This window comes from Mustela erminea, chromosome 6 (assembly GCF_009829155.1).
Source record: "Mustela erminea isolate mMusErm1 chromosome 6, mMusErm1.Pri, whole genome shotgun sequence".
Lineage (NCBI taxonomy): Eukaryota > Metazoa > Chordata > Mammalia > Carnivora > Mustelidae > Mustela > Mustela erminea.
In genome coordinates this window covers 2,693,431-2,716,533 of record NC_045619.1, presented here as the reverse complement: position 1 = coordinate 2,716,533, position 23,103 = coordinate 2,693,431, and the positions used below count along the sequence as shown (strand labels likewise).

The 23,103-nt window shown below is 61.0% G+C and overlaps 1 protein-coding gene across 1 annotated transcript in view; it reads left to right on the top strand.

The window, feature by feature from the left end:
• The window catches only part of TBC1D22A (TBC1 domain family member 22A), a 292,897-nt gene that overhangs the window by 205,759 nt on the left and 64,035 nt on the right, over positions 1-23,103 (top strand). Inside the window, 1 exon segment of the mRNA XM_032345894.1 lies at positions 8,369-8,496. Within this exon segment, the coding sequence (XP_032201785.1) occupies positions 8,369-8,496 (128 nt within the window).

The window sequence follows — 23,103 nt, the reverse complement described above, 5'->3', positions numbered from 1 at the left end:
AGTGTGACCTCTGCCCTCAACGTCTTTCCAGATCACAGCCTCAGGCCCTTGGATGGTGGCAGGAGTGTTCTGTTTGTACCCTCGGTGGGTGTGCAGTTCTGCCGCCAACCCCTCAGAGCAGTGTCAGACCCCCAGGTCAAGGCCAGAAGACTGCCCCCCTTCAGGCGCCAGCTGCACGGTCCCCAGGCCCGCCTGCACTGCTGTCCGAGATACCATAAATTCAGCGGCTCCCGTGGCTCCCTTAGGTTCGGTGATCCGCTGGAATGGCTCACAGGGCTCAGGAAGGCACTGTACTTAGGATGGTTTTACTGTGAAGGGTACAGATCTGGAGGCCCAGCTAAAATAAGGGAGACATGGGCTTGGGTTGTGGGAGGGGTCTGGGCCTGTCGGCGGTCCCCTGTCCCCACGGAGTCAGGGCGTGTAGCCCACCCTGCGCCACGCTGCATCCGTGTGCTCACCAGCAGCCGGGAAGCTCTCCTGGGTCTGGTGTCCGGTGCATCGGGCCTCGTCACACGGGCCCCGTGTTGCACTCAGTCTCCAGCTCCTCTCCCCCCGACAGCTGGCAGCCGAGGGTCCCAGCCGGTCCCCATCCGACCATGCTGAGGGTGCACTCACCAGGGCTCCCTCGTTAGCATAAGAGGGACAGGCCGCCGTGAGGGAAGTCCCAGGACTGAGAGCCTCCCTCGAGGAAGGGGCAAAGGCCGGCCCCATTCTTCGTGACGGAACAAGGAGGTCTCTCTGACCAGGCACGCGGTCCAGGGTGGCTGCTTCTCACTGAGCTGCGGTGAGCCCCTCCTTGCTCACGGAGGATGACGGTGTGGAATGGTCCCCTGTGGGACCCGCCAGGATCCTGGGTTCTTGGCGCAGCCTGGGGGCAGGGGGCTGGGTTTTCCCTCCTTACGCCGTCAGCACATTCCTAAGATGATGTTAAATTGTCTAAATAAATCTTACTTCCTATTGATTTCCATTACAATTTCTAAGGTAAAAAATGTTTTTTTGAAGATGCTTATTGAAATGCAGCAGCGTATATTAATGAGGGAAACGGTTTCCTGCGGAAGCACGTTGTGCATAGCAATACCAGTCAGCTGCCGTTGAGGGCAGGCCCGCCGTGCGGTCAGATTTTCCTCACCAAGTTCCCCTTGTGCACCTGCGCTATAGGACCGGCCCAGGTAGGCCCTTCCTGGCATCCCACCCACGCCCTCTGGCCACACACGGGGCAGTGGCTCCCCTTCTTGGTGGTGGCTGCCGCCATGCCAGGGACTTCCTGCGACTGTGCGGTGAGGGAGCAGGCTTTTCAGGGGAGGAGGACCACAGGGCACTGAGAGCCCACGAGAACGTTCCAGGAGCTGACCTGGGATTTGAACCCAGGCTTTCCTCTCCACCTGAGGTCTCAGCAGTCTTCCTTCATGTCTGGCCCACTCTTGGTAGGCTTGCCCACTGCCTGAGGGAGAAGGCAGTCCAGCAGCCTGGGCTCAGGCCAAGGCCTCCTCGCTACCCCTGCCGTGTGGCCGGCAAGACTGTTCGCCCGCCGGGGTTTGCGGGGGAGTGGCCCGTGCCTTGAGAGTGGAATTGGAGGTCCCGGGTTCTGCTCTGCTTCACTTCCCCTGTCTGCTTATCCCGTCCTCTTCCGGCTCAGACCCCTTGTCCCTTCGGGGCACCTCTGCAGGTGTCTGTAGTGGGGAGCCCTAGACCTCCCCTTCATGCAGGTGGCCTTCTCCTGTGCCCCCGGTATGGTGAGGCCCGGGTCCCCTGGCTCATGGATGCAGCTGGGCCCTGCCTCCACGTGGGCCTGATGCTTTTCCAGCTGTGGTCCTGCAGACAGGGAGGGTGGGCGAGCCCAGACAGGAGGCTTCTCGGCTGCAGAGAGGCCCGTGTTCACTGTCAGGAGGCTCGTTCTGTTCTGTTTTTATCTCTTTAACTGACAGAGAATTGAAACCTTCCTCCCGAATCACAGCCTATTCAGGCCTTGCCGGGCAGAAGTGAGAGGTATTCATGCCCGTGCTTGGCTTTGTGGAGGGCTTCTGAGCGGTCTTCTTTGTCAGGTAGCTAAGTGTGAGCAATTACGCTCTCTCTTTGGGCAAATAAATCTCAGTGGCGCCTGCCCTGCATAAACAGTATGTGTTTTTTATGCCAAGTCAACGGGATCTGTGTTTTTTTCCTCTTTAGCATAAATCCTGGGACACAGTGTGTTTGCATAATGTATTTTTATTTTTAATCAAAAAGACAAGATGTTTCAGTGGAATTTTCAGTCTGTAGATCTGCTGTGTAAAGTGCTGAGAAAAGCGTCCAGCAAATATTATGGTCTTCCTGCGTGTTGACGTGAGAGGCACCTTCCTGGGGACTCTGGGACAGTGGCAGTGCCCTAGCCCGCCGTGGAGGGTTTTGGGAAAAAAATCTTTCAACCCGAAGGATGACAATAATTACATCTGCCTGCTCGTTCATCATACGCACCTTCTTGTTTCCAGTGAGATGGAAAATTTCAACTTCGGAATTACTGCTAACCAAATTACCTTTATCAGCGGAAGAGCATCTGCTCACAATTACTTACAAAAGAGGAAAAATGAAGCTTTTTAGCATATACGTTTGCAGCCCTGACGTCTATAAATTGAAAGTAATGTGTTGAGTTTAGTCGTCCATTTTCCACACATTCCAAACAGGAGGCAGCCGCGCCTGGAGTCTTGCCCCTGAGCAGGGGTCTGGGGGCCGGTGGGGCCACCTTGTCGCTCTCCTTCAGAGGAGCCACGTCAGCGTGTGCGACGGTGCTCTTGTGGCCTGAGCGTGCCGGCGCGGCCTGGCCGTGGGGCACCTCATCTCTGCTACGCCTGGGGCTCAGCACCCCGCCACAGGGACAGCGAGGGGGTGGCCTTGGCCTTCTCAGCGCCTCTCAGAAGCCGCGAGACCCCGACCGGGCACGGAAGGCCGGCACGTGGGGCACGCAGGGTCACCTCTCCGGTGAAACAGACAACGGTGAGACTCAGGCTGAATTTTCTGTCTGTCCGCCCAGCTGCTCGGCTGTTGGCGGGCAGGCCGCAGGCCTCGTCTGCCCTGTGGCATCGTCTTGCAGGCAGCCCAGGTATGTGGGCCGGGGGGTGGGGCCCGGGGCACTGATACATTTTCCCTGGAAGAGCTGATGGACGAGGAGCCTTTGCTCTGCAAGGACTTCGCCTGTGTCCTCGTGGTGTCAGCGGGGCATCGGGTTTTCGGCCATTGCCGCAGCCCGTGCCTTCCCACTTGGGCCAGGCCTTGCTCTGCAGAGGACCGTCGCTGCGCCCCCAGGGCTGATATCCAGAGACACAGGGCGAGGCCCTGCAGCCATGTGGCAGTGTGGGGTCCCTTGAGAACACGGAGGGGGGCAGCCCTGAGTCCCGTGTCCAGGCCACCACGGCCTGGCCTGCATCCATGGACACTTTACCCAGCCTGCCTCACTGCACGGGCAGCAGGTGTGCATGCCCCCGGGGCAGGGTCCTGTAGGCCTGGCCCCTTCAGGAGGGCGCCGGTCATCACGCTGTGGCTGGAGTGGGCTCCTTCCGGCCGTGTCTGAGATGGGAACTGCCTCTGTCCGCATCTCGCGGGGAGGGGCTGAGAACTCACCTGTGCCCAGGCCCCTGCTGCTGGGGCCTCAGGTGGGACTCACTGTGGAAGAGAAAGACTTAGTTTTTACGGTTCCTTAGGTTACTGCAGTGATAGATGTTCCAGAAACGGGTGTTTAATTTTCCAGATCTGTTTGCTTATGAGTTTACATTAGAAATGTGACTCCTGTGTCCCAGTGCGGTTTTAGAGCTGATTCCCGTTCATCAGCCGGTGATGCTGTCCTGCCCCGGCTGGAAGCGCCAGAGCAGAGCATGGGCCTGGCTGAGGAGGCCACAGCTGTTCTGTCCTTAATTCATGCAGGCGGCCGCGCTGTCCCAGCTTTCGTCCTGCTCACGTCCCGAGAGTCTGGCCTGGCCGTCCTTCTCCCTAAGCGACGGGCCGAGCGCAGATGGCGCCCTTGGCCGGGCTCCTCGTCTGCCTGTGGGCCCAGACAGCGTCCCCCGTCCTGCAGGAGACCAGGGTCCAGGGGAAGACCCGCTGGAGATACCCCGGGGTGAGCCTGGGTGACGCCCCCTCCTCGGGGCCCTCAGCGTGACGGTCCTTCAGCTAACAATCCACCATGTTACTGGGCCGGGGCGGAGGATGGGAAGCCCTGGTCCCGTGGAGACGTGACTTGAATCCGCATCAGGAAACTCGGAGTCAGCATTTCCTTCCCGACTGTGAAGATGTGGCCCTCCTGCGGCTGTCGTTGCTGGGTTGGGACTGTGCGTGGTCCACGGGTGACTGCACTGGGATGGGTGGGCTGGCCACTGTGCCGTGGGAGGCTCCAGGCTGCGGACCCACTGCAGCCCTGGGGTCAGTCCGGCGCCCTTGGACAAGCCGCTGGCACGGCCGACCCGTCCCTGTGGAGCGGCAGGCGGGGGTGACCGGTGGGACCGGGAGCCTCCAGCCGGGGCCAGCCACCTGGCCCGGGAGCCCGCCCTGTGCTGGCCTCCGTCCTCCCCGGGCTGTTTGCAGGCAGTGGCTCTGTCTGCCTGCTCCAGCCTATTCTTCTCCAAGCTGCCACCTGTGTGCAGGGAAGTTACTCTGCTCCCCTGTGAAGGAGGCTTCTCCAGTAAAACCAGAAACGTTCTGAGCTGCCTGTTTGCAGGTGTCCTCATATTTGACCTTCACACTAACCAGGGCACTCGTATCAGTGCCCTGGGCCGGGGCAAGGGCTGGGCGTCTGCTGGTGGGGCTTCTGCTCTTGGGCAGCAGGCAAAGGTCATCCCTGGACGGAGGGGCCACTCAGGAGCCCTCGGAACTCTCCAGAGGTTTAGTTACGCAGCGCGGATAACAGCCTAGAAATCATTCTTCAGTTTGTCATAGAGAACACAGTGTCCCTTCTCATTGCCGGGAACACTCCTCCGTATTGCACTGTGGGGAACGGAGGCGGAGAAGGGAGCCTGGGCTCGGGGGGCTTTACTCGTCACCGGTGCCAGTCACGCATTTTCTCCATGCGTTCACGCGCTCTTCCCTTACTCACCGTCTGACAGACGCTTGCGAGGACCTGGTGTCCGGGCAGGAGGCTCAGGGGCGACGTGCCCACGGTGCCGGCCCCGGGCGGGCATGGCCCCTAAGAGGCGAGGCCCTGGATGCTGTGAGAAAGGCTGGACTGGAGGCGTCTGTAGCAGCCGGACGAGGGGCGGGCTGACGGTACGTGGAGGATGTGCCCAGGTGTTGGGCATGGGACTAGGTCGAGGGGGAGGCCTGGGGGAGGCTGGAGCGGGGGTGATGCCGGCGGTTCTGGACCCGCTGCCGCCTGAGGGAGACACCCGTGGAGTGTGTTAGGGGACGGAGGGCTGAGGACGAGCATTCCAGTGTTCTCTAAGTGTGCGCCATTCGGGGGACCTCCACGGCATCTGGAGAGGACCCCTTGGAGGCATTAACTGCTCCTGAGCCGACAGGTCAGTGACACAGGGGTCTCCTGTCTGTGAAAAGCTGTGTGTCTCACTTCTGCTGGGGACGGCTGCAGGGGGTGGCCCGCCGAGCGCCGCGCCCAGGACGGGCTCCTGGCTGCTTTACCTGCCAGTAGAGCCAAGTGGAAACTTCTCTTTTGTGGTAAAATTAAGTTTATTGAAAAATAATTGTATTTAATGAAACATAAGTTGATTAGAAGAACATTAGAAGAATGTTGATTAGAATCTACATAAGGTGATTAGAGACCACAGTGTGGTCCCACCTGTGGTTACACTCTGCCCCGCGCGCGGAACTTCTGGAGTGGGGACCCTGTGTGAGGGGCTGGAGTCCTCCTGTCCTCGGTCCCTTTGGGCCCCTGGGAGGGGTTCCCAGCACATCAGAAGCTTCCGGAGAGCTGACATGGGTTCTCAGACCCCACCTGAAAATTTTGATAACGTCGAGATGAGCCTGAGAACCTTTGTTCTAAGCCCCCGAGATGAGGGCCCTGTCCAGCCCACTGTGGGAACCACTGAGGTCCGCCCCTGCGGCACCTTGTTATCAGGCCAGCCTGGCCCTGGGCTGGCCTTGTCCTTCCCCAGGCCCTGGTGGTCACTCAGGCCTGACTTCTCCTAGGGCCTCACACCTGTGTTCACCCATTGCCCGAGGAGGAGGGGGCAGGCCCTGGTCTGCGGGCCGGGGGCACCGAAGACCGAGCTCAGGGGCCCTAGTGCAAAGAAGAGGTCTCATTGAAAGCCTAGGCTTTATCCTAAAAATTAGTGATGGTCGTTGACTTCATAATGCTTATTTATTTGGTTTTAGCGTAAGACTAGCGTTCAGATTTCTGGTGGCGATCTGTTCCTACTGCTCGGTGTGGCCCTGTTTACGTCCGGCCGACTGCGGCCTCGTAGCAGGTGGCTCCCCGGTCACGCTCCGTGCCGGCCCCTCCTGCGCAGAGATGCTCTCCTCCTCAGGCTTTCACGGGAGGACAGACAGGATTGGTAACGCAGGAACACAGCCGTCTTCCTCACACTTGCTTGGGCTTGGCCAGAACCTCTCAGTCAAGCAAAAACAGAACAGACCTCCCTCCCCTGGCGTGCGAATCACCCCTCCAGGGAGAGGGGCCCCTGCCTCTAGGGGGAGGAACAGACACTAGCCACAGGAGCCCCGCTGCCGGGCCTTCTGTCTCTGCCTGCTTCCTGGACTCAGCACCCTGGGCCCAGCCTGCCCTGTGCTGTGTCCAGAGCCCCTGGTCCCTACATTTGTCCCTGAAAAGGCAGCAGGTGGCACACCTGGTGGCCTCTGGGTCTTCATACTTTCTGGTCCCACCAGTCTCCTCTCTGGCACCTTGCTCCCGCCCGGCTGCGAGGACTCAGAGACGAGCCTGGTTCTTCTCCACCCCATGTCATTAGTCCCTGCCTCATCGTGAGTGACCTCACAGTGTGTTGTCGGGTCTGCCATACCCCGTGGCCCGGCTGCTGCCCCACACCCGGCCCACACGTGTCCTGCCCTGCCTGCCGCGTGGAGGGTGCCCAGGCATGTGTGCTCTGCCCGGCCGGGGACAGCGGTGGTTTGGGGGGTGTGGGTGTTGTAGCAGAGCCAGTGAAGAAACTGGCTCCAGTCGTGGGACCCAGAGCCGTCCAGAGCTTTTCTGTGGCCCGCCTTCCTCTCCTGTGGCCGGAGCACCTCGCAAGGCACTCCCGCTTCAGCCATAGTGACCGGAAGGTGCTGAGGTTCTCAGGACGGGGTCCTCCCGCCCCTCACAGCCCCCTCCTCCGTGCTTAGTGGTGAGGAAAGCCTGTTTCAGCAGTACTGCGAGTTACGAGGAACACGAGTCAAAACAAACCAGTAAGCAGCAGAACGCTAACCTTTGTTCATTAGTTCTAGAACTTTTTTATTTGGGAGACCTGGAAAACCTGTAAACTTTTTCACTTCTCAGGGCTGTTTGCAGGGGAAGGTAAGCCCGAGAGTGAAGGACCTTGCACGGAACTTGGGAACTCACAGAAGAGATGTGTGTAGAAGGGGTGCTTTGCCCAGCGCTTGGTGGGCCCTGATGAAGCTCCATCAGCACGGGAAGGTTCTGGCTCCAAGTCAGGACCCTTTGGCAGTACTTGCTTGTCTTACGAAACAGTGCGGAGTGGATCCTCATGGGGCGGGGTGGGTGTGGGGTTACCTGAGCCCCAGAATCTTTGCTTCCAGGATTTATAGACTGTGGAGCTTCATGGAGCTCCAGAGCCCGCCCCCCAGGTTGCCGAGCACTCGACAGAGAGGTCCGGGCAGGGAGCACAGGGCCCTCCGCTGCAGAGTTACGCCTGTTGTAGCGGGATGGGGGGGAGACGTTCGTGGCCGCTGGGTGATCGCGCGTCAGGGGAATGATGGTTCATAAGGCTTGATTCTTCCGAGAGGCCTGCTGTCCCGAGGCTAGCCCCAAACCTGGGGTCCGGAGGCACCGCAGGGCCCCGTTCCGCTTGTCCTCTCGCTGGCTGGGTCTGGGAGCAGCTGCGGAATTGAGGTCATTTTGCGAGCCAGGGAGCTCTCCCTGCGTGTCCGAGCCCCTCCTGGGACAGCAGCCGGGGCTGGTGGACTTGGCCTGGGCGGGAGCGAGTGCTCCCCGCGTGCCCCAGAGCAGGCCCGTTTCTCACTCGTGAGGCAGCAGTGGTCCTGCCGCCCCATTACTGGGGCTGAGGCGGGGCCGGACCTCCAGCGGGTCACGCAGCCCCGGACCTACCTTGCCCCTTCCTGTCGCGGCCACCGCGGCCGCTCACTTTCCAGAGAAGAGTCCAGCTGAACTCTCCGTGCCCTGGGGACGCTGCCTGCGTGGCCGGTGGTTGGAGCGGGCAGATGGGGGGCGGCCGCGTGGGGCTCTGGCTCACGGCCTCGGGCCTGTGTTTGTGTCTCGCAGAGCCCGTGCACCGGCACCTGGAGCAGCATGAGGTGAGGTACCTGCAGTTCGCCTTCCGCTGGATGAACAACCTGCTGACGCGGGAAGTGCCGCTGCGCTGCGCCGTCCGCCTGTGGGACACCTACCAGGTGAGCGGCCCCGTGGCCCCCGCGGCCCCCGTCCCCACCTGGGGGACACGTACAGCGGGAGAGGCATCTCCCCCCGCGCCGGCTCTGCCCGGGTCATGTCCTTTTCTGCTGTTCTTGTCACCGAGTAGACATGACACCGGCAAGAAGCGCGTCCCGTCGTCGTGTCTGTAGCTGGACTTCGTTGTGGCCGCGTGGTGCCGCCTTCCCCGGGGCTCACGAGCCGCGTCCGTTCAGTCGGGGCCCTCGGGGTGCGGTGGGGGGTGCTTGTAACTCACGGACGTCGGTGCCGCGGCTGCCAGAAACATTCACACTCAGGGCTCACACGTTGTCACTGCTTTGAGTTACTCGTAATAAAGATTTTTTTTAAAAAGTCACTGACAGGTTCAGTGCAATATGAAATTTCTCCTCTCCACCGCTCTTGATGAAATTCATTTCTTCTGGAGATTGAGTTTTCCGGAACAAACCACCGTTGTTCCCTCGAGTGTCCCGTTGCTTATTCTAGCACCTTTTCATTTTGCTGAAGATGTTTGCTGACGCGGAGGCCGCGCCGCGGGGCTCCCACGCCCGCTTCTCATCATCCCTCGCAGATCGCGGGAGCCTGACGTGGGACCGGGAGGGGAGGCCTGCGGAGCCTGGTTTCTTTGCTCCCGGAGGCAGGGCTTTGGCTGCCGTGAGCGCCGGGCCCTAGTGGGCTTTGGACTGGGAAAACGAGCGCCGGGCGGCGGTGTAGGTCCCAGCCACGGAGCTGGCCTCCTGTGTGGGAGCCTTGCACGTGTGTGCCCGTGAATGCGGTGGCGGGAGGCCAGGGGCCCTTCCTTCGCTGCACCGAAGGAGTCCTTGGTCTGGACCTGCCTCCTTCCTGTGGGTGAGGAGCTCCAGCTGCCGTGCGGCCTGCCCCCCATGCCCGCCGGCGCCGCACTGGGAGCTGTGGTCATGGGAGTCGGCCAGCGCAGTAGCCCAAGGTTTTGGTCCTGGGGGTGGCCCATGGGTCCCGCGTGGGTGCGAGCTTCTGAAGCTTTGACTTTGCTTTCCTCTTTTGTGCCTTGCTCATTCTGACAACGCTACGGAAGTCAGGGTGACTCCGTTGCTCGTGTCCTTATCCGCCGCTTGGATTTTGCTCTTCTGCGTGGCTGGCAGTTACAGAATTCCTGGCCACTGACATTTGCTGGGACACAAAGCCTGCCCTGGGCTGTTGCTGAAGGCGCCTGTCAGCCTGGTGCTACTCACTGGGTCTCTGTCGTAGGAAACAAAACTACCGCCCCGGGACATGGGAGCGCTCACCCTTTGTGACGGGTCAGGCTGTTGAAGACTCCGGCCCCCTCATTAGACACAGTTGCTTGTGATGCCGTCCCCGTCCCCAATAAATTAGGCCTGGAGCCCGCTGTGTCATGAGGAGCTGGAGATCGGACCTGCCCGTGGTCCTGCACCACTTCCCTCCAACTCCTAATGGGTATTAAAACTTTAAGCACAGTTGTGGCATCTTTATTGCGTTAATTTTCCTGAAATTAAATTTTGTCGTGAATCGACTCATTTGTACCACAGACTCATTCTGGAACTGATGGTACCCTGGCCATAAACCTTTTCATAGCTTAAAAATTGGGGGTATTTCTATTTTATAGGCCCAAGTAACCATGAAATTGTATTACATCTTTTGGCAATGAAAATCTGCGGTAATCACAGGATGGCCTTCGGTGATCGCTCTCCCCTCGGCTGGGGTGTTTACCAGCTGGGCCGTCACAGCTTCCAGTCGCTCTGGAACCCTCAGAGGCCCCGTGACGTTCTTGGCGGGCGTGTGCCCACAAAGGGCTTTGGAGAGCAGCTGCTCGGGCCCCGCTCCCGACTAGGCAGGCAGTGGCGTGAAGACGGACGAGATGTGTCACCACAGGCGTGAAAACAGGCATTTGACAGGCACAAACAGCCCAGCAGGGGCCCGTGCTTCGGGGAGACGGCTCCTGCTCCCAGGCACCTTTTGCATTCGTTTGAAGCCGTACAGTCGGGTGGGCAGTCCAGCTCCTAGGGGGCCTTGGCCGTGGGAGCCGACGCCCGCCTCTAGGACTCGGCTTCCCGTCTCGAGACTGTGGAAACGGTTGCTTCTGGTCCTTCCCCCACCGCTTGGCTAGTGACGACCTCCAGCGAGAGAGCCCCTGCGCTCGCTCCCTTCCCCCTTGGTCTGTGGCTGTGGGCGTGAGGTCGTCCGTCCCGAACCTGTCGGGGCTCTTGGTCAGCCAGGCCGTGCCTCGTTTCCTTCCAGTCTCTCTCCGACTGCCCCCTCCCCCCCCACCAGCCTCTTGGTCTGTGTCCGTGAGAAGGCACACGGGTTTTGCTCTCAGGTCACTGAGCGCAGACACGCAGTTGGCAGGAAGGGGGTGGTGGGGCACCCCACTGCCATGACTGGACAGTGATGCTGTGAGCTCAGCCTCCCCCCACTGCTGGCTTTGAGAAAGCTGACCTGGTACATGCAGCCTTTGGGCCTGGAGGGACCCTGCTGTCCTGTGCTGGTGGCGGGTTCGGGGCTGCGGGCAGCCCCGCCAAGGGTCCCGTCGGAGGCAGGCCCCAGTTTCTCCTCTGCCTTCACTGTGGTCCCTGCACAGCGGCGCGGCTGGAGCTGTCCCTCTGTCTGTTCCTCCCAGGGGGATGGCGGTGGAGGGAGGACAGCAGCGTGTCGGCCCTCAGCCTCCGGCGGAGCAGAAGTTCCCTCCCGCGAGTGCCCTCACGTCCCAGGGGGACAGACGCAGGAGCACGGAGAAGTGAGCCCCTGGCCAGGGCAAGGTGTGTGAGGCTGGGTATTAGCTGTGGGGCAAACAGTGAGGAGCAGGGAGCTGCGCGTGCGGGAGAGTGAGGGAAGTGCCGTGCCCAGATTGTCCTGCCACACCGAGAGCGAGACCTAGATCCCCGAGGGCGATGGACCTGCCGTCCTCCTGGTGCCAGGGGAGCTGAGGCGGTGATGTGCAGGCCGGGGCCGCAGCAGCCATTGTGGAGGGCTGAGGGCACCAGAAGCTGCCGTTCTCCCTGTGGGTTTGGGGATGGTGGGTCCCAGCTTGGTCAAGGTCGAGCTGGGACCGAGGTGAAGGGTGGACGGAGCCCAGTGAACATCTAGGGAGAGCAGGTTTGGACAGAGGGCACAGCGTATCAGGAGTGAGCACTGTCCCCTGCTCATCGGGCCTCTCCCCGCAGCACCAGGGGCCTGAGAGGGCACAGAGGCAGGTTGTTGGCTGCCTTTCCCGCTCCACGTCCCGTGGCTGTGCTTTAGTCTGGAGGCCTGTGGAAGCCCCTCCTGGGAAGCTTCTGTCCCAGGACCTGCCACCGTGTCTGAGCCTGGCTGCTTGGCTTCCCGAGATGCTGGGGAGGCTGTGCCTTGTGCCTTATTGACGAGGAGTCCCTGACCCTTGAGACGTGGTCTGGGGTGAGCTCTGCCTCCCCGTGACCTTGTGGGGAGGAGAGAGGCCCAGAGGGGGTGGTAACTGCAGATTTCCCCAAGGGCGGAGACTGAGGCAAGGTTTTTGGATTGTAATTCCTTTGTGCTAAATGCCGTTAGAACGTCGATCCGCTCAGGATTGCTTTAGCTACTTGGGGTCTGTAGTGGCTCCATACAGATTTAAGGTTTGCTTTTCTGCCTCTGCAAACAATGTCGTTGGGATTTTGATGGGGATCGTGGTGAGTCTGGAGGGGCTTGGGGTGGTGTGGGCCCTTCTCGGTATTAATTCATCCCGTCCACGAGCACAGGACGACTTTCTGCTGGTTTGTCTCGTCCTCGGCTCTGTTCTTCAGTGTTAGTTTCCAGCATGCAGGCCTGTCACCTCCGTGGCCGGACTTACTAAGTATTTTGTTCTTTCCGAGGCACTTGTCCGTGGGATGGTTCCCTGGAGCTCGCTGTTAGGGTGGAGAAATGCAGCTGAGTTTCGTGTACACTGTTGAACCTGCAACTTTATTGGCTTCTTTATTCCAAGAAAATGCGATCAGGATCTCCAGAGGCGTCCCCCCCGGCCCCCTGCAGTGTTCACGGCAGCAGCTCACCATGGCCGGGACATGGGAGTGACTCAGGGTGTGTGTGCAAGTGTGTGACGGTGCAGGGGGCCCAGCCGGGGTGCGAGGGGTGGAGGGGAGCCCTGCCGCGTACGGAGCCAGGGGGAGGGATTCTGGACCGGTGCGCGCGGTGGAAGGTTCAAGGGTGATGGGAGAGCCCGGTGGGGCAGCCCATGGGCGTCTTGTGGTTCATTCGACGTTGAAAAAGTGTGACGGAGGACCTGCCGTTTTCGTTCTAATTTATATAAATTTAAATTGAAGAAGGCCACGTGGTGAGTGGCTGCCAAACGTGGGGCGCAGCTCTGGGAAGGCCTGGCGGGGTCAGTAGGTCACGGTGGGGAGCGGGCAGCTCCGTCCGAAGGCCTGTGTGCACTGGGGCAGCAGTGCCCTGGCCGCTCACGGCCGTAGAGAGGTGTGCTTCGGGTGGGGTGGGCTGACCTCAGCTTGTGTTGAGGTGACCCCCCTCCCATCTTCCGGGTAGTGTGGCTGTGAAGGGGCGAGGGGGTGGGGCTGGAAGGGGAGTGAAGGGCTGGTTGCTGGCTGCGCAGTGGGCAGTCCTGGGCACTGCCAAGCTCATGGAGCTTGCTGTTGGCGCAGTGGGCAAAGCTCGCTGGGTGGCAGGGACATGGCCACAGGTTGGGGCCCCTTCCTCCCCAGGGTCCTCCGAGGCTGATTGGGAAGTGAGTGTGCCGCCAGGGGCCGTCCTGAAACGAAGACCACGTACTGCTTTCCGAAGAGAAATGGAAGAGCCGGGTCCCCGGGGCACGGTCGGGGCTCCGGCCGGGGAGCTGGCCTCACTGCTTGGTCTTTGGGGAGCGAGCTGGGGGAGCGAGCTGCTGCGGGTCTGGCCCTCGGGTGCGTTCTGATGAGTGCCACCTTCCACCTGTGTCCTGATGCTCGGGATGGCCTTGGTCAATGGGGATGGTGCGACGGAGCCCTTGGAGGCCTCACGCTTCCTTAGCCTGCCGTTTTGTTGTAAGAAGAGGACAGATCTCCTGCTGCCAGGTGAGTGTTGCAGGATGACTTCATTTGGCTTAAGGCATTTATTGAATTCCTTCCTCGCGTTATCCAAAGGCCACCTGAATTCTAATTACGACACTATCATTCTCCATACCCCAAGAGTGTCTTCAGTCCCGCTCTTCACGGGGCCGGTGGGGAATCACAGGGGACGGACCGCAGGGCTCATCCTTGCATCTGGTCGTTCGCACGCCATCTGCTTAGGTCATGACCTCCTGCGGCCAGGCTGCCGCGCTGCGACGCTCAGAACATGCTGTGCTGCTGTGCGAGGCTGGCAGCCCAGGCCCCTGGTGCACACGTGTTCGGGGGAGTGGTGCGAGGGCCCGCTGTGTCGCGGACTGGCCACTGTTCCGGGGCAGGGCCCGTCAGTCCCCATGGACTCCAGGGAGCACAGAGCCTCGGGACTTGCCTAACGCCCTGCTTGCCTCACGGGCGCCCCATCGTGATGCACCTGCTTCCTGCAGGCACGCCGGGGCTCCTGTGCCCTGCACAGGTGAGAATGGGCTCTGGGCCTGCATCGCTCCGGGCAGCGTCCAGCCGCCGGGCTGCCACTGTGAGTCCACGTCTCTGACACGTGTGTGGTGGTGGGGCCGTGGGCCGTGGCCCCGCTGTGCCACGGGGTGGGGAAGGCAGAGGAAGGGGCGCTGGCCTCGCTTACTGCCTTCTCAGGTCCCGCAGCAGAGCCACGGCACACCCAGCTCCTCTGGGGTCTCATGGGCGGGCTGGGCCCTTGGTGAGACCGGCTCCGCATTCCACAGCCCCTGGTGGCATTGGTGGGGGCCGTGGGCAGTGGTGAGGGCCCCTGTATGTCCAGACCCGTCGTCTCAGGTCTCTTTGGTCAGGATGCAGCGGAGTTTGCTGCGCAGCCTCCTGGCACCTGCTCCTTTTGCATCGTTTCTGGTGAAATCTCTGCAGGTTTTCACTTTCCTCCTGCTCAGTGGGGGCCACCTTTGCTGTCTCTGCAGAGGTCTCGGCAGAGGTCGTGAGAGGCGGGACCTCTCTGTGCGTCGCAGGACGCAGCCATATCTCTGGGGAAGAGCTTGATCCCTCAGTCCAGGCATGTTTGCCGAGTACGTGTTCCGGGCCTGGCCCTGCTCGCAGCCCTGGGGACACGGCGATGGGTGACGGGGGCCCTGACCTCAGCGAGCGAGCCTGGCAGCCCACATACATCTGCTGAAGAAGGTGCACCACGATGTGTGGTGCAGCCAAGCCAGTGGGCAGGGGGCCCATGGCAGGTCCCCGAATGAGCTCTGCTCCTGGCGATGCAGGCTTCTAGCAGATAGTCTTGGAGAAGGAGTCCTGAGAGGCCCGGCCAGGACGGGACCAGCAAGTAGTGTGTGGAGCAGGAGGGAGGCTGCTGGCAACGAGGGCGGGTGGGCAGCAGGTGTGCAGGACCCGGGGTGTGGAGGAAGGGTCGGGGGGCTGCTGCCATGCTCCAGGCAGGGGACAGCTGTGGCCTGGTCACAGGGGGTCCCCATGGAGCCGGCGAGAAGATGCTGGATTTGCAGTCACTGGATGCCGGGTATGATCAGACCTGGTGCCAAGGCTGTGTGTCTGGGCATGATCTCTATCCGTCTGTCCGTCCACCCACGTGTCCACCTTCTACAACTTGATCCCTGGTCTGTATGGGGCCCCATGTAGGCCTTAGGTCCCTCAAAGTGCCTGAGGTGGCCTCCCTGCCCTGACAGGTCCACTGCCTGGCATGGGAGGTGGATAGACAGCCGTTACAGAAGGCGCCCGAGGTGACGAGGTGGCGACTTGGGGCTCCTCACTCTGCCCGGGGGTGTTGTGGAGGCTCACCAGGGGACACTTCAGCCAGACTTGGCGCTGAGGACGGGCCGGAGCCAGATCCGGATGCCAGGAAGTGCTGGCCAAGGGCAGGAGTGCGGTCTGGCCTGAAGGCAGAGCGTGCTTGGAGGCTCGTGGGGCAGGTGGGCGCGGCCTGCCCCGCGGGAGGGGTGGTGGGCACGGCTGCATCAGGTGTTTGGGTGCCGGGGCAGAGTGAGGTCACGGGCCGTGGGGAGCTCTGGATGGTGGGGAGCAGGTCTGGGTCCACGGTCTTGTTCACAGGCTGGGTGCTCCCTGCTCTGTTTCCAGAGGATGACTTAGCATCTGTAGGTTTGGGTTTCTGCCTGTATAAGACCTTGGTGCTGGTTACCATGGCCACTCAGGCAGGTCTGCCCATGGAACCTGGACCACTAGCCCCACCTGTGCTGATTGCCAGACCTCCCTGCCTACCAGCCCGGCTGCGGGAAGTCCCGAGTTGCGGGTGCTGGGGCCTGGCACACAGGTTTTGTCAGTTGTCCTTGTCGGCCCCCCCAGCACCCTTGTATTGGGCGGCAGCCTGGGTGAGGGAGGCCCAGTGGCTGGGAGGGAGGAGCGGGTGGTGGCGGGGCGGGGGTGCTGCAGAGCCGGTTCCCTGGGGCTGGCCGGAGGGGCAGGTGTGTGAGGGCTGCTGGCTGCTGTGCACTTACACGGTGTCCTGGGCTTGGTCTGCAGGTTGTACCTGCCTTAGTGGTTGGAGAGGAACGTAAATCCTGGCCCGGGGCACGCCCACAGCTTCCATCCTTTGTCCCGGGCTCCCTGTGGCCCTCTTCTCCCAGCTCTGCTTCTGGCTGTGCTGTAACTTTAGGAGTGTCACCGGCCACCCCTGCGTGGGGTGGAGAGCACCCCTTGAGCGCGGCCCCTACAGGAGCTCTGCACGGGGGTGGGGGTGGGTTACAGCCCCGCAGTGCTCCGGAACTTTCAGGGTGCGGCCGCCCGGTTCGGCGTGAGTCAGGTGCTGGTGAAGCTGATGGATTGGGTTAATCTAGTAAACCTGGAGAAGCAGGCCTCCTTACAACATACTTTTTCATAAGCCCATTAAGATTTGAGGTCATAAGCTTTTCACGCCTGCCCTCCTGCGGGAGCAGGCATAGATCACTGCCAGCTGCCCGAGGCTTTGGAAACGAGAGGCGTCACCCGGACCGTGCTCACTGCTGAAAACCTCGCAGGGAGGCGCTGGGAGAGGGTGTCTCCACGCTTCCAGAGTGGCACTAACGTCAGCGTCCTGGGGATTCAGAAAGAGTATTTAAAGAAGTATCTAGAATGTCCATAGTGACTGGGACTTTCCTCACATTTCAGTCCGGTTGGGTTTTATCGGAGCTTACTGAGGGCTGGGACGCTAAGGGGAAGACGCCTTTGCTCTCCAGGCCTGGGGTGCTCCGGCACCGTCAGCCGGGGGTGTGTGGGGCTCCAGTCTGGTCCACGTGCTTCCTGGGAACGAGTGACCTTCCGGCTGGGGGCCTTGGGACACCTGTCAGCCTCCACACAGTGGCTGACGTGGGCCATCATCTCCCGCTTCTGTAGGTGAAATTCTGAATTGTCCTTGGAGCGAGAAGAGAAAGTTGCTCGACATTTTGGTCCCTGAGCTCTAAATTTGTAACAGATAGAATCTTGATTTCTGGGAAGTTCTATGAGGAGGGACTGCCCAGTGTGGTGCGGCCTGTGGGCGGCTGCTCCTTCCCTACTGGAAAAAGCTCCTGCGAAGTGACGATCGGGCCTAGAGCTGGGACGAGGGACAGTTCGGGGTGAGGACTGGCTCAGCAAGGCGGACTGCACGCCGTGGGCTGGGAGGCCCGGACCTGCGGGTTTGAGGAAGAACCGGGGATTGCGTGCCACGGGGGCGTCAGCAGTGGTGTGGCCTCTCCCCCGTCCTCTCCAGAGCCCCCGGTGTCAGCAGATTCTCGGATGTCTGGGAGGCCCCAGCTCCTTCCGAGCCACGAAGGGGATGGCGGCTCACCGAGCATGCTGTTCCGTCTTTGCCAGAGGTCTGCACGTCCTGTCACTTCTTTCTGAGGGACTGGGGACCCCGGGTCCCGCAGGCTGTGGAGTTGTTTGGACGGACCCCTTAGTTCCTGAGTCCCTGGCTGGGACGCACTCGAGGGACGACCAGTGGTGCCCACTGGGTGCATCGGTCATAGAGACCATCGGGAGGCGGGGGTGCTCCTGCCTCCCATGGTGGATGCGGAGGGAGGAGGCATGGCCGGGGGGACGCGCTGGGGGACACATATGCTGCCCGTGTCCAGGGGCCGGGCCTGGTGTCGGCCTCGGACTGGGTCTTTGTGGCTCTGGCGGAGGAACTGGAATATGTGGGTAGAAATAATGGGGCTTAATGTTCTGAGTGTCTGACTGCTGGAGCCGAGGCCGTCGTAGACGCGGGTGCCCCGGCCTTGCCAGCTTCTAGTTCACGAGGAATCTGAGAGCCAGAGAGCAGCAGGACACTGCAGCCCCCAGGCTGGGTCCATACGGCCCCTGAGCCAGGCTGCTGTAGCCTCTGGCTGGGAGTCTGAGCGGACAGAGCTGGAGGCCTCACACAAGGTCACACCACGGGTAATGGCTTGTCACGGCTTCGCTGAGCTCTGAGGTGATATATTCATGAATATTTTATCTTCAGTGTGACCTTAAGCAGCCTGTCTAACTTCTTTAGGCCTCTGGACAGAAGGTTCAAGAAAACTGGGGGCTGTTAGAGGAGACCCATGGGAGGACTGGGTTCATCTGCGCGTGAGGGAGAGCGAGTGTCCTCCTGGGGTGGCCGGCCCGAGTGGGGTGGGGGCGCGCCTGCCGGCCCGGCTTGAGGAGGGGGGTGCTGTGCACACGCAGCCAGGCCTGCGCTCGCCCAGCCCGAGAGCCCTGCTGCGGTCGGGAAGGGAGTGAACGTGACGTGTTAGATGCAGATGGTGCACTGGGGGGAATTACTGACTGGGGCTTCGTTACCATGAGGGACGTCGCGGTCCCCACGGCGGCAGTGGCACTTGCACGGGCGTGTGGTCGGTACAGCACGGTACGGGAGAGAACATAGGAGGGGCCTGTCTCTGGGGGACCAGGGGCGCTGGGTCAGGAGCGGGGAGGGAGGAAAACCCCAGGCCGGGCAGGGACGGAGGCGAGGGGCCACACGGTGTTCCCAGGACTGTGCGACAAACGCTCGGGAAGCCCGTGCGCTGCGCTGGCTGGCGGTTTGCAGACGGTCTGTTTTTGGGATGTGAGTGGGGACATCATGTCTGCTGGGTCATCGCATGGCTGGGTACAGTCTCCCTGGCATCGGGGCTCTAGAAGAGCGGCGTGGGAGGGGGAGGCTGTTCTGCGTCAGTGCTCCGGTGCCCTGGGGTGGGTTCCCTTGGCCATGCCTTGCTTCAGCTCTGCCATCCTTGGCGGCAAAATCTGCCGATTCCCTTGGCTCACTTAGCCCCGGGAGGACCTGTGTTCAGAGCCCCGGGCTTTGCTGCAGCCTGGTGGCCACGGCGGGGCTCACCTGATGGTTGCGTGCTGGTGGGACTTCCTCCGTGGAAGTCGGTTGAAGGCAGAAGGAAGGACTCGTTCACTTGTCCCTTATACGAAAGGATTGTGTCAACCCAAAGGACGAAAGAAGGAACCAGAACAGTGAGAGAGGGGGTCCCGGCTGAGCCTCCTCCGAGCTGCCCTGGCAGGAGTGCTTCATCTGGGGGCGTCTCCCTGAGGGTGGGTGCACGAGGAAGCCCGTTTTCCTGGTGCGCCCTTCCCGAGGTCGGCCTAGGCCTAGGCCGTGGTGCCCTGGATGAGGACAGATGTTGTCCTAGTCGGGAGGAGGGCAGTGGTGCCGGCTGTCCGCTGGCCCTCAGGTAAGTAAGTAAGGGCCGGGCCCTCTGGGCTACCGCGCTGGGCCTCCTACGGCAGGACCAGCGAGGGGCCCAGGGCCTGGACTTTTTCCCCAGCGTATCTGGTTACTTTGCTTCTTATTGGGGACAGTGCCTTAGTGGCTGTGTCCTTAGTTACGGAGGCTTCCTTGCCAGGCAGAGGGCAAAGTTGAGAGGGCAAAGGGCAGGCAGCCGTGGCACGGTGGACACTCATGATGGGAGCAGGCAGAGGCACTGGGCTGCCGCCCTCCACCCCTGCGCCCCCGGCTCGCGTCCTGACTCCATGCCTCTGTAGCACCCCTCACATGCGTGGGGACACTGGGCTGAATTTGTGGGCCACCCCCGCCCCCAGCCTAGGAATGCCTGAGGTGGGCTGGGCTGGGGTGGGCTGCCCTGGTGGCCCCTGCCGTCCCTTACTGCAAAGCAGTTGGGGGTGGGGACACCCTGTGCCGGGGTGCAGAGAGCTCCTGGCCTCAGGGCTGCCCAGGCAGGGGCCCCTCTTGACCACGTGTGTCCTGGATTTATAGACTCTTGAGGTCCAGCTTCCCCAGTAATTACCTTCCGTTTTATGTGCTCTGGAAGAAATTCAAAAAGTCAAAGTTAACCTAAGAATCGCTTTCAGGAGCTTGGCCTGCTGCGTCCCAAGTGTGGGAAGTATTCTCAAGGTTTCCAGTCCAATTTTCTGTGACCTTTTGTTAATGACCATGAGGAGAAGGCAGCCATCTGCCCGGGTCCCTGGTCGTGACCACTCAGAGCTGCGGCGGGGTTTGGCTCCCCCCTGGGTCCTTTGGGACCAGGCTTTGTGCTACTAGGACTGTGTCTTGGGCCCGTCCCTGGCTTCCTGTCACTGTGTGAGGACTGAGATTTGCACATGTGAACCTCCCAGCTCCTCGGCAGACCTGAAGGACAGGCCGCGAGCGGGGCTCGCCGCACCCCCGTGTGCCCTCGGCTGGTGCTGGTGGAGCGCGGATCGGGGTCCCGCAGGCCCCTTTGCTGCTTGCTGCCCAAGTGCCCACTCGGAGTCCCCTGGAGGGAGAGGATGTGGTGGCAGCTTTGGAGGACAGGGGAGCCCTCCCCCAGGCCACCTCCAGCCCGACACGAGTAGCCCCTCATTAGTGTTAGTGTTAGTCAGTGTCTCTGTTGCACTTCACCTGCAGTGTCTTAAACGCGATGACCCCGCGGCACGATGGGTGTTTACCCCTGCATTTGTCACGCTGTCCCATCGCAGTGTTTCAGTCTTTATGGCCACGGGTGAGGGGTCGGGGGTGCCCTGCCCTGCGGTCTGCCTCATGGTGCTGGGTGGTCTTCCCGTGGGGTCACCACTGTGATGGGATCACGTGGGGCGTAAAGCTGCTTCTCTCCCAACCGTCCCTAAAACAGATAGCAGGAGTGAGTTATGGGGTCAGCGGGTACCGCTGTTTCCAAGGTGCTGTGTGTGTATCGGGACCGGCCCGGAGCGGGAGGGATGTCCTCGTCATGCTTGTCGTCACCAAGCGTTTTAATTAACGTTGCTCTTCTTGGTTCAACTGAGCGCAAATGGTAAGATCCGGAGTCTGTGTCTCTGCGGTTCCTGCTACATTTCTAAAGTTCTGTGCGTATTTAGTAGCTGGCTGCGCAGCATTTTAAGATAACCTTCATTCCATCCGCGGTTTCTGCGTGGAACATTTTTAAGCTCTCGAGGTCTGAGGAGTGTATTCATGGCCTCGCGAGCGTTTGTCCGGAACCGCGGCTGTGACTCGCAGGGTTCCCGGTGGGGAGCGGCGCCTAGAGAAGGCCGCTTCCCCTGCTCCCTAGGCGCTCCGAATCGGTCCAAAATACAAAGTAGGAGACGGTTCCTTAGGGCAGGGAGAGATGCGTGGGGGTTTAGGATGGGAAGAGGGTGCTCTGGGGAGGGGCTTGGGATGTGACCAGAAGAGCAGGCTAGCTCGATGGGGTGAAGCGAAGGGTAACCCTTAGAGGCCAGAGGTGGCGAGGCCAGCCTGGGGCAAGTGTGTGCCCCCCGACTGGGTGTGGTCATGTGCAAGCTGTGTGGGGAGACAGGGGTCTGTGCGGTGCCCGCTCCTCCTCCCCGGGCTGTGGCGTGTCGTGGAAGAGGCAGGGTGAGGGGAGCAGAGAGGCGTCCTGTCTGCTTCAGCAGAACATCCCAGCGCTCGTGCTCAGCGGTCAGTCTACAAGCCTGCATCTTTCGGACCAGAGCGGAGCCCCATAGAGTTCTATTTTATCACGGAAGGTGCTCGGTTATTGTCTAATTTCACGTGATTCCATTTTTAAATCTTTTGTCACATTTTTCATGTGCCCAGATGCACACATTTGGAAAACATTCTCTTTTAGGCCTTGAAAACCATTTTAGGTTTGGAGGCTGTGGTCCTTAGCTTTCCCCGCCGTCTGGGCCTGGACCTCCGTCGATGCTGACCTGGTTCTGTGCTCCCTGCCCGCAGCCGCCCTCCCTGTAGGTGTGGCGTGATGGCTCGGCGGGCGTGTTCAGGTGCCCGTGCTCGGCTGCGGGGGAGCAGATCCTGGCAAAGGAGATGGCGCTTCGTGATGGAGCCGGCAAGCCGGAGGAGGGCTGGGGGGCCGTGAGGGAGGAGGAATTAACGCGCGTCCCCATCAGAGGAACTGTGGACTTTCTGAACCTGTTGGCCGGCCGCTGGCTGTGGGCCTGGACTGCATCCTCGCCGTGGGGACCAGGTCTTCCCCAGTCTCCACTTCCAAGGAGCCGGTCCCGTGTAACAGGCGTCGGTCCCTCATTTGCATATCGACCCCACTGATCCCAGGTAGCCCAGTTTCTGTACCTGTTTGGTCTGAAGGATGCAAGGGGGCACTGTGACCTCTTGCCTTTACGACCCCGCATCCTTGTCTTCCCTGGGGCACAGGCCGGGTTCTCCTGGAGTTAGTGTCTCTGGAACCCCAGCTCTGGTTGTCCAGGTAAATGCCTGCTTGCCTCAGTGTTCAGTGAATTCTTTCTTGGCTGATGCCCCTGTGATGCAGGAGCGGCCTGGCGAGCACAGGGCAGGGCTGGTCGGCCTCTGGCCAATGGAGGAGGCGGGGTGGGCGATTTCGAGGCCCCGTGCACCTGCCTTTCTCCGAACCCCAATCCTTCTATGTCCTGTGTCCAGAGAAGGGGAAGCCTGTGTTCCCGAGTGAGGCTTGGTCCCATACTCCCACGCAGGCTTCCCCACCGTGCTGGTCCTGGGGCGGCCATAGGCAGAGTTTTTCTTCTGAGGACCGTGCTTGGGGCCGTGGCTTCGGGGAGTGTAAACTGGAACCGCAGAGCCAGGGGAGCCCTGCTCATGTAGCAGTGGGTGCTCCCTGGGACCCTCTGGGTCCCCTCGACCCTGGAACAGAGTCCCAGCAGGCCTCCTGTCCCTTGGTTCTCATGAGTCTTTGCAAGCACACTCGGAGTTACCCTGTGGCGTCTCAGACGCCCTGGGGGAGTGAGCTCTGGAGTTAGAGTGGGACGCTTTCAATGTGATAACTGGTATTCGTGAACACCAGTATGCATTTTGAATACTTGGGTCCACTAGGTAACGTTAACTCATTCCTGAGCTTGGAGGGGAGTCAGTAACCTAGCCTTGCTCTCCCAAATAGGACACCTGTTGGCCTGCTTCCTCCTGCTACTGGCCGGCGGTGCTGAGTGTGTGTTCACGTGTGTTACGCGTGTGTACTCCGATCCCCTGGTAGGGGATGGGCATGCCCAACGGCCATGGGCGGGGCCTGGAACCGTGGAGATGGGGCGAGACCAAGTTCTCTGATGTTGGGGGCCGGTTCCCAGCCCCACACCGTTAGTAGGTGGCCCTCTGGGCCAGAGGCTGTGCCTTCCTGGACTGGAGAGTGGGGCGGGGCCTCAAGAGCGGCCCTGACGTCATCGGTGCCCTTTGTCTGCCTTTTGGGGATCAGGAGAGCAGAAAGCCTAGAG